The sequence below is a fragment of the Elgaria multicarinata genome, chromosome 22 (genome assembly GCF_023053635.1).
Source record: "Elgaria multicarinata webbii isolate HBS135686 ecotype San Diego chromosome 22, rElgMul1.1.pri, whole genome shotgun sequence".
NCBI classification, from domain to species: domain Eukaryota; kingdom Metazoa; phylum Chordata; class Lepidosauria; order Squamata; family Anguidae; genus Elgaria; species Elgaria multicarinata.
In genome coordinates, this window is record NC_086192.1 from 8,820,112 (window position 1) to 8,833,547 (window position 13,436).

At 49.0% G+C, this 13,436-nt stretch overlaps 1 protein-coding gene across 2 annotated transcripts in view; it reads right to left on the minus strand.

Moving 5' to 3' along the window:
- The window catches only part of USP32 (ubiquitin specific peptidase 32), a 136,487-nt gene extending 123,271 nt beyond the window's left edge, over nucleotides 1-13,216 (minus strand). For both annotated transcript variants that reach the window (XM_063146607.1, XM_063146606.1), the window contains exon 1: nucleotides 13,029-13,216. In XM_063146607.1, the coding sequence (XP_063002677.1) occupies nucleotides 13,029-13,086 (58 nt within the window). In that variant the 5' untranslated portion in view covers nucleotides 13,087-13,216. The remainder of the gene's footprint in view (nucleotides 1-13,028) is intronic.
- Nucleotides 13,217-13,436: the final 220 nt, after the last annotated feature.

Below are 13,436 nucleotides of genomic sequence, written 5' to 3' on the forward strand. Positions count from 1 at the left end.
CAAGAGCTCCAAACAGCACTCCCCTAGGAATAGCGGGGAGAAACATATTCAAAATACAGTTCGCTTCTGACTGGGCCGTATATATTGCTATTTAACGCAACCTCTCTGGGCAATTCCCTTCGCCTCCTCTGTCACCTTCATTTTATTCGTCTAATCTCGATGGCGAACTCTCTCTCTCTCTCTCTCTCTCTCATCAAGGATTACAACAGGCCTATTAGTGGAATGCCAACAAATCAAGTCTCTTCCGTTGGTTACCAACCAAGAACAAATGTCCAAAGAGACCAGTAACTGGTCGCGGTATCCCTAGCAACAGGCAATTATGAAATGCAGTTGTTAAAAACCTGTTCCCCAGAATTTAAAGCAGCAACAGGAAGAGAAAGATGGATTATTGAGGAGTTAAGTATGGCGTATGGGTGATACCGAAGCAGTACTACTTATTTTACTTTTAATTCTCCCAATTATCAATGTTCTCTGGGTAGATTACTGCATCCTCAACTCAACAATCCCTTTTGACAGTCAAAAGGGAATGCATTGTGTGCCAATCTACTAAAGAAAATTTAAAGGGTGGGTGGGTGTTTGTGTCTATAAACACACACACACACACTTACTTTAGGGCTTGGTTCTCTGGCAAAAGTGAGCAGGGCTATGGAGAAACAGTGAGAGGGGCTGAAAAAATCCAACCCCTCCAATTCAAAGCCTTTTGTTGCCAAGTTATAATAGGAAGCACGCCTACTCAGAAGTAAGCAGGACACGCCTCTGAACAAGGCTCAGAAGGATGAAGGACAAAATCACCCGGTAACACTTTCTACTCAGAAGTAAGTATGCACATCATGTCTTCTCAGAAGTAAGCAGGACATAGCTCTAGGGCTAAATCACTCAGCAGCCCTTTCTGAGGGCTGCAAATTACATCGCCTCAGAAGTAAACAGGACACACTTCTGCATGTCTACTCAGGAATAAGCAGGGCAAGGCTCAGTAGGAAGCAGGACTAAATCACTCAGCAGCATGGAGCCACCATGGTTAGGAATGGTGCACACAACACGCTAAGCCATAATGTTAAGTGCAAAATTCTTAACTACCATGGCTTAGCGTGTCATCTGAACAGGATCAGTGTGTGCCTAGCCATTTTACCTGCTATTTTTTAAAACTATTGGGAGTAGGAAAATCTTGCTGATTTATTGCAAACCACCAAGATATTGATCCGTGGATCCCTGTCTACTTTAGCTTGCCCCGCTCTAGAACTAGCCCAGAATCCTCTGCAACGCACAGAGGCTCCTGGGTTACTTGGAAGATGATCCCATGTGGAAAGGTTTCCCCAAAAGGTAGAAAGTTTGAAATCTGCTGGCATAGCTTCTTACCAAAAACTAGGGGATCACAACACAGTCTGGACGCAACTTAGATATTCCAGATGAAACATTGGGCCGAAAGAAAGAATAACTTAGTTCCTGCCCACACACACCTTGTACCATGAAGAGCACAATTAAATTAGTTTCCCCCGCTCCAAAAAAAATGTAAAACGTCAAGCGAAAACCTGCTACTGTTATGAAGCGAAGGTTGAAAAAGCTAAAAGAAAATCATTGTAAACAAACAAAATCAGGAAATCTATACTGGAATCACCAAGACGCAGATATTCTGCTACCAGTAACAGGACCAGAGTTCTTTTAACCCTCCAGTTAACTTGCTAGAAATAAGAAGAGTATTAAAAGTTGAGCAAATTGGATCTTTTTTTTTTTAATTGCTTGTAAAATCCGACATTAGGCGGCTTTCGCCCTCTGCAGTAGCTGTTCTCGCCAGAAGCGTTTGTCGTCTCATTATGTAAATGACCTTTTCATAGGGAACGGAAATGTTAAGGAACTCACACAAAGCATCTTTTAAGCACTGCAAATACCATATAGGCGTTCAGCCAGTTGGATAAGGTTTACATTAAGATAACGGGACCATTTCCAAGACGACCACAAGAGATGGATGATTTGGTTCAACAATCACCACCTGACCAGTGGAGGCTGGTGGCTCCAATGACAGTGGGTTGGTGAACCCGCTCCGGGTTTCATCCGCTCCGGGTTTCAGTCAGAACTCTAACGGAGTTCACTGCCCCCACTAGCCTCCATTGCACCCCACTAAAAACGAGTCCAGTTTATGAAACAGGCAGCTAATCGAGGTATCTCAAGAGGTGATAATTAACCATTTGCATAACAACAACCCACACTCAAACACTGAGTGCGGTTGAGCATGCCGTGTGACCAGTCCGCCTGAGATACCGGCAGTTCTCTCTCGCCTGGGAGTATGCGAGACAAGGTTATGATAACCGGAACCAGAAGGTTCAAGCATATAAGACCGATTCTGGCCCGTTTGCATTGGCTGCCCATATGTTTCCAAGCCCAATTCAAGGTGCGGGTTTGAACCTATAAAGCCTTACACGGCTTGGGACCACCATTCCTGACAGAACGTCTCTCCCGACATGAACCTACCCGTATACTACACTCAACATCTAAGGTCCTCCTCCGAGTGCCTACTCGGAGGGAAGCTCAGAGGATGGCAAGAAGAGAGAGGGCCTTTTCAGTGATGGCCCGCCCCTCAATTATGGAATGATCTCCCCTACGAGGATCGCCTGGAACCAACATTGTGATCTTTTCGGCACCAGGTCAAGACTTCTCTCTTCTCCCAGGCAGTTAACAACATATACTTCTTTCAGTCCCACCATCTTCACAGGCGCGCTTGGTGGGAACATGGGAGAGGGCCTTCTCGGTGGCTCCCTCCTTGATATGCTTTCGGAAGCAGGCAAAAACTTGTTTGTTCCAGCAGGCCTTTGGAGAATAATCTGGTCCTCCATCTAGGTTAATGACTTGTAAAATTGTGGTGTATTTTAAACCTTTAATGTTTTAACATTGTATTTTATTTTAATTTTTGTATATTTCTATGTGTATATGTTTTAAATTTTGTAAGGCCACCTTGAGGCCCAGTACTGGGCAAAAGGCGGGATACAACCTTTCCTTTTCATCAAACCCAGGTGAGGCAGTGGCTGTTCTGAACCAGTGCCTGGGCACGGTAATGGACTGGATGAGGGCTAATAAACTGAGACTCAATCCAGACAAGACAGAGGTACTGTTAGCAGGTGGTTCATCTGTCCAGCGAGGTGATGTCTGCCCTGTCCTGGACGGGGTTGCACTCCCCCTAAAGGATCGGGTCCGTAGTTTGGGGGTGCTCTTGGATCCAGAACTGTCACTTGAGGCACAGGTGAACTCAGTGGCAAAAAGCACCTTTTATCAGCTTAGGCTGATATATCAACTGCGCCCTTATCTGGACAGAGATAGCCTAGCTACAGTTATCCATGCTCTGATAACCTCTTGTTTGGATTACTGCAATGCGTTATACGTGGGTCTGCCTTTGAAAACGGTCTGGAAAACTTCAACTGGTACAAAACAGGGCAGCCCGGTTACTAACAGGGAATGGCCGATGAGACCACATCACACCAGTCCTTTTCCAGCTTCACTGGCTGCCAGTCCAGGTCCGGGCACGATTCAAAGTGCTGGTACTAACATTCAAAGTCCTAAATGGCTTGGGGCCAGGCTATCTGAAGGAACACCTCCTCCTGTATGTACCTGCCCAGACCCTAAGGTCATCCTCAGGGGTCCTTCTCCGTGAGCCCCTGCCAAAAGAAGTGAGGCAGGTGGCTACCAGGAGGAGGGCCTTCTCTGCTGTGGCACCCCGGCTGTGGAATGAGCTCCCTAAAGAGGTTCTCTTGGCACCTACATTATATGCTTTTAGACGCCAGGTGAAGACCTTTTTATTCTCCCAGCATTTTAACAGTCTATAAATACATTTTAACTTGGTGTTTTAAATTCGTAATTTTGCATTGCTGCTGTTTTTATCTGGTTGAACTTTTATATTGCACTTTACATTATGGTTTTATACTGTTGTTTTATACTTTGAATGTTTTTAATTTTTGTGAACCGCCCAGAAAGCTCCGGCTATTGGGCGGTATAGAAATGTAATACATAAATAAACAAATATAATAATAACAATAAGCTGAGTTTTTAACTAACCCCAGAACAGTTGTTTTAAATGGATATTATTGTTTATATGCTTTTGATGGTTTTAAATTTTTGCATATTTGTTTTTAATGTTCACTGTTTTTAACCTTTGTAAAACACCCAGAGAGCTTTGGCTATGGGGCAGTATATAAATGTAATAAATAAATAAATAAAGATTGCAAAAGGGCTCTTCAACTGCAGACATCTGTAGCGGCCATCAGAACTGGGGGCCACTACAAGGGCAAAGGGGCTTCAATACTTGTGCCTCCCTCATTCAAAGGGCAAAAAAGAACGGAATAACTTCTGTAGAACAAAAATTCTATATTCTCCTTAACATTTACATGTTGTTGTTTTTATTACGTTTTCACACTGCTTAATAGCCGAGGCTCTCTGGGCAGCATACAATTAAAACCATAAAACGAGTATATAAATTTAAAACATTAAAGGTTTAAAAAATGCAATATAAAATCAGGTAAGTTATAGTCCAGGGAAAGCCTGTGTGAAAAGGTATGTTTTCAGGAAGTGTTTAAAAGATGCTATATTTGCTGCCTCCCAAACTGCATGAAGGTTTTCCAGAGGATGGGGGCTGCTACAGAAAAGGCCCAGCACAGAGGTTATTCATGGTGACATTCTGTTCATTTCGGAATGGCCAGCAAGACCTTCTCTGAAAATCGTAACCTTATGTGCATATAAGAGATTGTGGTCTGCTAGGTCTGCTGATCCCAAGTTTTTTAGAGCTTTATAGTATAACGTTCATTCACAGGAACCTCTCAGCTGGATACATCTATCACTTGAAAACAGACCACTTCTACTATTCCAGGGACAAAAGAAAAAACCACTCTGAGAATGGGATGGAAGTATAGAATGTAAATATCCAAATAAATGATTACATATGAATGCTGGCTATCAATTGCGATGTTTCAGAAAATGGCTTTCTATGTCCCATTCAATAATCTCACTGGGAAGAAATAGAATGCTGTCACCCACAGTTTAAGGATATGAAGAGTGAAATTCTATACATGTCTATTCATACATTTCTTACATCTTTAGAATGGCCGGTAATCAAAGTTCCCTACTCAGAAGTCTCTCCCATTAAGCTCAATGGTGCTTACTCCCAAGTATAGGATTGCAGATTTCAAATGCATTGAATTGTCAAAGCATCTATCCTGCTTTTGTGGAAAGGGAGAAACCAGGAAAATTCAAACTACAACCTTTTTTTAAAAAAAAAATTGCCAAACAGCTTATGGCATTCCAAATGCCTCACCGCTGTGAATCTTCCATATGGGTGTGTGTGAAGGAGTTAAATTCAGAGAATGAAAAAAGAAACTGCAGACCCGAAATTAAATTTTGACTGCCTCTCTCAGGGGCCAAGTAAGAACCGTAAACTGGTTCTCATCTACAACACATTTGGCTAGATGCAAATTTTCATTTAGATCTACAGGAACTGATTAGCACTGTTCAATGCAACAGCACCAGGTCTGTGAACAGCTGTTTCTTGGTCAGCTTTTTAGCGTAGGGATCGACTGTTTTAAGCTAAAAGCAACGCTGCCCCACCATAAATTAGGCTGATGGCCCACAGGTTAATAACATGTGCGGACAAAAATATTACTCGCGTAGCAACCACTGTGGGAATATCTGCAAGGCCGGGATGCACTTTGCATCCAAATTTAGCTTTTTCTTTTATTCTGTTAACCTTGCCTTTAACTTCCACCTGGATTATTAATCCTTCAGTGTCCTTCTACCCATACGTTATCCACACACACACAAGGCAGGAAACCCCCAAGGCTCTTGAAAATCCTACTCTGACAATTCGAGCTAAGATCCAAAGGACATCATTGCTTTCCAGCACACATAGGAAAACAGGAAGATGCTTTATATTGAGCTGAACCATTCATCCATCTAACCCAGTGTTGTTAACACTGGCTGGCAGCAATTCTCCAGGGTCCCAGGCAAAGTTCTTTCCTAGCCTGGCTGGAGATGCCAGCCTGGCTGAACCCGGGACCTTCCGCGTGGCAAGCAGGTGGTCTCCCACTGTGCCACGGCCCTTGGGAGATGTGCGGCTCCATCAAAACACTTGTTGCCACCGTGCCGCATGGCAGACGACAGTAGAAGTGAGAGGGATTTCAATGGCGCTTCAGTGAAACAGGGGACATTCGGCTATTCCAAATTAAAAAGAAAGGAACAGGACACGTGCAAGCCCTTTAAATCCAGGACTAAGGGTTTAAATGTTTCCTCAGCTCTGCACAGACCCTGCAGTGCAACCTAAAAAAACGCGAAGCTGGGTTTATAATGCTATCTATCCCTGCGCTTCACAGAGCCACAAACAAACCCACGGTGTCCCTGCCGACAAACCAGAGAAACAACATTAAAAGTGTTTTTCACCACCTGGGCAAGACAAGAGATTTTTCCAGGCGGATGGCTCGCTGCCAGTTACTGCTGCTTGTGCCACCGCTCTCATGGAGCTACAGCAGCCATTCCCTAAGCAGCCACACTTCAGCTATGCTCGACTCCAACTCCCATCATCCCCAACCAGCATCTGGCTGGGGATCATGAGAGTTGAAGTCCAACACACCTGGAAGACGCTGGATTGGGGAGGTCGGGGCCACATCTACTATTTTTGCCCAAAGGTTTCGTTATTTACCATCATATTCCTTCTCGATTGAGTACCATTTTCATTTGTTAACTTCAGCGTTAGCAGCTTTTGCTTTCGCCGAAGAGAAAAAAAATGGGATAAAATCAGGTGAAATAAAAACAACAAAGGCCTACAGAGGGGAAACACCGGAGCTTCACAAAGCCTCCCGGCTCAGGTGAGATTTTCGCTTGCCACGGGCAACCTACCGTGAGGCTATTGACAAGCCGGCTCCAAAGAGCCACCCAAGTCTGGATTCTGAGTAACCAAGGTCTACTCCAAAATTAGGAAGCTTTAAACACACACACACACACACACACACACACACACAACACCTTCCGCACAGAAGTTGAACGCTTCCACAAATGTACGCAAAAGGGTTATTTTGGTGCAGCGTACCCTGGCTGCTAGCTGCTACTGCCTACGGATTCATCACAAGACCGGGCGCAGCACACGGCTGAGGCAGATGTTTTGAGCGCTGCACTGTTTTTACACACGCACACACACACACACACACACAGACAGAATGATTCACTGGCTAAGTAAATAGGCAGGTAGTTCACCCGGCTCTCTACTTGCAAAAGGAAAACCCACAGCTTTTCTCGAGGACGGCAACGCAGGAGACCCCCTGGGAAAGGAAGGTTCAAGAGAGCTGCTTCGATCGGAGACACTGACCGCATCGCTAAGTCGAGCGCTCAGCCGCCAACGCACCCATCTGACTAACTTACAAGTCCACGTCTTGAGACCTGACTAATATATATTATATAATGCCGATGTTTCAATTTGCAATAGCCAAACTCTGAATGTGCTGAAACACACACAAGTGGCATCGAGTCTTAAGTTACATAATCCTGTTCCTCTCTCTAAAAGCAGCCTGAAGTCAGCTTTGCTAGTAAGCCGACAGAAGTTACTGGTCCACAAGATGACATAGCTGTCTGTGTGCCCCTGCGTATCTGTGGGAGCTACCTGTGCCTTAAAAAGGAAAACACACCACCATCTTTTGAAAGCTTCCCTACCTGGTTGCTTGGAAGCTGTTCTTACTCACCCCAGGAGACCAGCTATTTACAAGCCTTGTCAAATTAGCCTCTGTTCCTCTTTCTCCCCTTCCTCGAAACAATCACCTGCTGACTCATACAGTTTTGCCTTCAAAACCTAAGCAGGTTAACATTTTGTAGCCTCTCTTCCCCTTTCTCAAGTATCCAGAGATAAATGCCACAGTGGAAACGCAACCTGATTTCAACACGCCGAAACGCCAACTGAAGACTCCATGCTTCAAGTGTCAACTTCCCATTTCGAAGTCTTGCTAAAACTGACGGTCATTTTCCCCCCGCTTTGGGAAGAGAAGTTCTGAAGAAATTAACAGCCACCAAAACTCGGAGTGTGTTTCAAGTAAAAAAAGAAAAAAAAAGATGCTTATATACAACTTATGTCATCGCTGATTTTAGGGAAACTTGAGAACAACTGAAAAATCACACTTAGATGCGACAGCAATTGCTTCACGGACTCACCAATGCTACATTAAATCCTGGCCTTGGACTGTTGGGGCCATTTCCTACCTTACAGTCAACAGGAAGTTCCGCTGGATCAAGACTCCGTGATAAACGTATTTGCAAGATATGCATGTATGTCGCATTCTCAGCTTGCCCATTTTAGGTGTATTGGACACCATCACATCGTAACATGTGAAGCGACCCCCTCCAGGTGCATCATGCTTAAGTGACAGGAAGCCAGATTCCAGCTGGACATCAGGAAAAACTTCCTGACTGTTAGAGCAGTATGACAATGGAACCCATGCCCTAGGGAGGCTGTGAGCTGTCCCACACTAGAGGCTATCAGGAGGCAGCTGAACAGCCATCTGTCAGGGATGCTTTGAGGTAGATTCCTGCATTGAGCAGGGGGTTGTTCAATGGCCTTATAGGCCCCTTCCAACTCTACTATCCTATGTGCCTGGTCTAAAGTTCCCAATTTCAATAGATGCCAATTGAGTAAATAGCTAATCTCCCCAAAGCGACCAGCTGGGACATGTTCAACGCACTGCACACCTTTTATCCCCAAAACTTCGCCTTGTAGGACAAGACCTAGTAAAGGCTCATAGAACAAGACGATGATTGCTATCACGATTCTCAAAGGCCGCCTTCCGCAACCGGGGGTGTTGGACGGCACATCCCATAATTCCCCAGCCAGCTCATAATCCCCTGTCCAACACATCTGGAGGGCACCGGGTTGGGGAAGGCGGCACAGAGGCAACGGCCAGCGCTGAACACTTCACACCTGAGCCCGCACCCTCCTCTGCTCCACCCATGAGAATTTTCTCCACGGGTGCTTTTTTATTTTTTATTTTTTAAAAGGAGGGCAAAGAGCACAAACGCAACATGCGGTTATCAAATCAGGAGTTGCTTCCCATCGCCCCAGCCCAGAAAAACACACAGGCAGCTCAAGCCCAGCCGGAGCAGGAAAATAAACAGCAGGTAGGACATCTGTATGCAGGAGAGCGGCACAGCAGCAGGCAGAGAGAAGCCGCTACTCTGGGCAAAGGAAGCTGCATCTTCCGATGCCGCTTGATGCAAGGGAGAGGCGGCAGGCGATACCAGGGGAAGCAAGGTAAACCGGTGGCCAAAAGGCCTGCTTCGCAGCACCAGCACCTGTGCGCCCACCACCCTTACAGCACGGCTGCCTAGCCGGAGAGTGCAAGGCGAGAGCGTAAAAGGGGGCAAAGAAGAAACGTGCATCCCGGCCGAGAAAGCGCCGAAGGACACAACAACCGCAAGGTCCAGAGCCGTCCGTCCGTCCAGTGCCGCCACCCCGGGCTTCCGAGAAAGCTCAAAGTGCAGCCCGAGGCACAAGCGTCACTGCCAGGTCTCCGGTCCACCATAGAAGGCGCTTCACGCCGCTTCGCCCTGACAGACCCCGGCAGCTCCTCATGGCGGGGGGGGGGGGGGGGGAGAGAGCAGCACATTCCCGGATCCCCTCCCTTCCTGCCTCACCAACGTGACAGCCCGAAGGGTATTTACAACCCTCCCCCACCGACCATTCTTCTGGAATCCACTCTCAGGAGCAGCCCTGAAGGATAGCAAACTCCCCCCTCCTCCCTTTTCAGACCCATTTAAGCCCTCCGTCTCCCCCGCAACCCCGTGGCCGATATCACTTTGTCAGCTGCCTCCACACACGCACCCCTAACGATGACAGGCACCCCACAGTCTCACCATGGCCAACCGCTACCCTAATCGCCCCAAACCCTGCTTCCTCCTGCCACCCCCTGTTTTAGAAGCCCTTCTCCCGGCTTCCTCCTTTCGCCACCCAAGCCAGCCCCACACGGCCCCCTTCATTCCTCGTCACGATCCTCCCCACAGCAAGGCCAACCGCATGGGTACACAACTCAACCCGTGCCGCCACCTGCCAGGCCCCGACACTCTGCAGGGAACGCCACCTCGTCGGATTCCACTCAGCCCCACAGGCGGGGCTCGGGCTGCGCTATCGCCCCTACGCAAACGCCCAAACCAAGCACCGCCAACCCCTCATGATCACTCCCTGCCCCCAAACTACCCCCTACTGAACTTACCCCACCATCCTATACCCTAATCCAGAGGTTGGCAAGTGCAGCCCGACCAAACGCTTCAGCTCACAGCTTCCACCCATCCTAGCCAGCATCGCCAATAGGGGATGCTGGGAGCTGGGGGCCGAAACGTCTCGAGGGCCACTCGTTGCCCACCGCTGCTCTGAACCCACACATGTTGACACTGGCCTCTCCAATTATTCATTTCTCGCAATGGCCCACAAGTCGGAACGATTAAGAATCTCCGTGACTATGCAGCGGCCCGACCCATAGTATCCCCCCTTCAGCACCACCCCATCAACCTCAACAGACCCTTTGGCCTCCCGACACGAGATGGTCTGCTGACTCGGCCCCCATTTGTCTTCATCCACATCAGTGCCTGGGGGAGGTAATGACACCCACAAACCCAGCCCCAGAGTCCTCCCAATATTAACAAAACAGTGTCCCATTCAGACAACAGTAACTACTGGGGGCAATTTAAAAAGGGGGAAAGGCACTGCCTGCCTGCCCCACCCCTCCTGTTTCTCCCACTCCCAAGCCTCATTTATAAGTCTACCTAAGGCTGACTCAGCACCACTCCATGAAACCGAACGCGCCAAGACCCCCACTGGAGCAGCCTTAACATCACGGACACACCCTATAGCCCATTATCCCCATCACGGTACCACACTGATGGGCACCCTGAGTTAAATCCAGCCATCTCACCCGGCCTCCCAGCGTCAGAGTCACATCACTTTCACCCTCTCTCCACCACTCGCACGCTACTAACAGCAATTAGCACATACGCCCTGCTTTCGAATGTGCAAAGTGCTTCAAATGTATTATCTCAATAATCCCGTGAGAAACCGAACCCGTCCCCCAGGACCCTCATAGAAGCCTCGATCCAATCGGAGAGGCGGGTAAAAAATAAATTATTATTATTATTATTATTATTATTATTATTATTATTATTAATCTTGCTTGTCCCTCAGCCCTTAAGCTGTCCTTCCCACACATCCCAAACCCACAATTAGGAGCAATTGGAGCCTCATTTAGCTCATCCGATGTACCCAATATCATCCTGAATCAACCCCATCAAGCCACCGGCAGACTCAGACTCACAGCAGCCTCAACCTTGGCTGCCCACACCCGAACTTCACAGCTGCACTCATAAAATTATAGAGTCGGAAGGGGCCTGTAAGGCCATCAAGTCCAACCCCCTGCTCAATGCAGGAATCCACCCTAAAGCATCCCTGACAGGTGGCTGTCCAGCTACCTAGCTGCCTTTTGAAGGCCTCGAGTGGGGGAGAACCCACCACCTCCCTAGGTCATGGGTCCCATTGTCATACTGCTCTAACAGTCAGGATGGTTTTCCTGATGTCCAGCCAGAATCCGGCTTCTTGTAACTTGAGCTCTCACCATGGAACTTTTTAAAACTGAGGTTGTGTCATAAGATGCCTTGAATGACTTATTAGGAAAGAGGGATACGGACCTTTTATACAAAAAAGAAAGAAAACCTAAATAAAACTCCTTCCCCAACATGGCACCTGCTGGAGGTGTTGGACTACAATTCCAGTCATCTGCAGCCAATGTCTGTGATGGCTGGGGATTATGGGGGCTGTGGTGCAACACAGGGTGGGAAAAGCTGCCTTGACTCCATTCTTCTCGAGTTCAACAGGCCATGTGGCCTCTCCCATCCTCTTCTTCCACCCGCCATCACTTCATTCCCTCGCAGAGAGACAAAATACACAATATGTTCAATTCCTTCTCTCGTGTAAGGATCCCCTGGACTCCTCCCTGTTACCCTACAGCCCCCAACCAGCCTCATGCACCCTACACCTCTGCTTCAAGACCCCTTTGCGCTCCACCCCAAGGGCCCCACTCACCATGCCCCTCCCCTCCAAATGCAAACATCCCATCATGCTCCACCTGCTGCCACCTCAACGGTCCACCAGCAACACGGAGACCACCCACCACAACAGCCAGGCCAGCTCCTCTCCCCTTTCCCACTGACCCCAACAACCCTCAATCGCCCCCACCCCAAAGGGAAAGCCTCCACTCCCCACGAAACCTCAATTGCAGGCCTCATTAGCGGACCCTCTCCCCCACCTCCACCTCCACCCAAGAGAGGTCACCCCTCCCTGCCAACTCAACATCCCCTCCCCTTTATTTACATACCTGCCTCATTTGCACATCTTATTAGCTGACCCTCCCCTCATTCGCATGCCCTAATAGTTTACCCTCCGCCCCCCCAGAAAGGTTGCCCCTTCCCACCAACTCAATGGCCCCCCTCTTTATTTACACACCTGCCTCATTTGCATACCCTCATTAGCTGACCCTCCCCTCATAAACATGCCCTAGTAGTTTACCCTCCGCCCCCTTTATTTACATACCTGCCTCATTTGCACATCTTATTAGCTGACCCTCCCCTTATTCGCATGCCCTAATAGTTCACCCTCCGCCCCCCCAGAAAGGTTGCCCCTTCCCACCAACTCACCGGCCCCCCTCTTTATTTACATACCTGCCTCATTTGCATACCCTCATTAACTGACCCTCCCCCCAGAAAGCTCGCCCCTTCCCACCAACTCAACGGGCCCCCTCTTTATTTACACACCTGCCTCATTCGCATACCCTCATTAGCTGACCCTCCCCTCAGTTGGGGGCCTTATCAACTTACCCTCCCCTGCCCCTCCCCTTTATTTACATACCCGCCTCGTTTGCATCCCTCATTAGCATAACCCCCCAGCCCCCGTCCACCTGACTCTGCCCCCCGCCCCACCCGCGACGTGCCCTGCCCCGCCCCGCCCCACCCCGCCCCGCCCCCTGCCCTCCGCTCACCCCTCCGCAGGGCCTCGTCGTAGGTGAGGAAGCCGATGCGGGACTCCTTGTTGCCCATCGCGTCGCCCTCAGTCCATGGCGGACGAAGCCGCCGCCGCCGCCGCCTCCACCCTCGCCGGCAATGGCCGCCCGGCTCCTGCCGCCGCCGCCGCCTCTGCCACCAACGCCAGGCTCTGCCTCGACTAGCGCCGCCGCCGCCGACTCCTGAGGAGGAGCAGGAGGAGGAGGCAGCTCGCCCCGGCCCCGGCCGCCGCCGCCGCCTCCATGCCGAATCACGTGACGTCGCCCAGTAACTGACTCCGCCTCCTTTCAAAACGTCGCCCCGCCCCGCCCCCTCCGGCGTGTCACGTGGCGGGGAAGCAGCCCAGCAATGGGCGGGGCGCGTCCCTGGAGAACAGGAACAAAAGG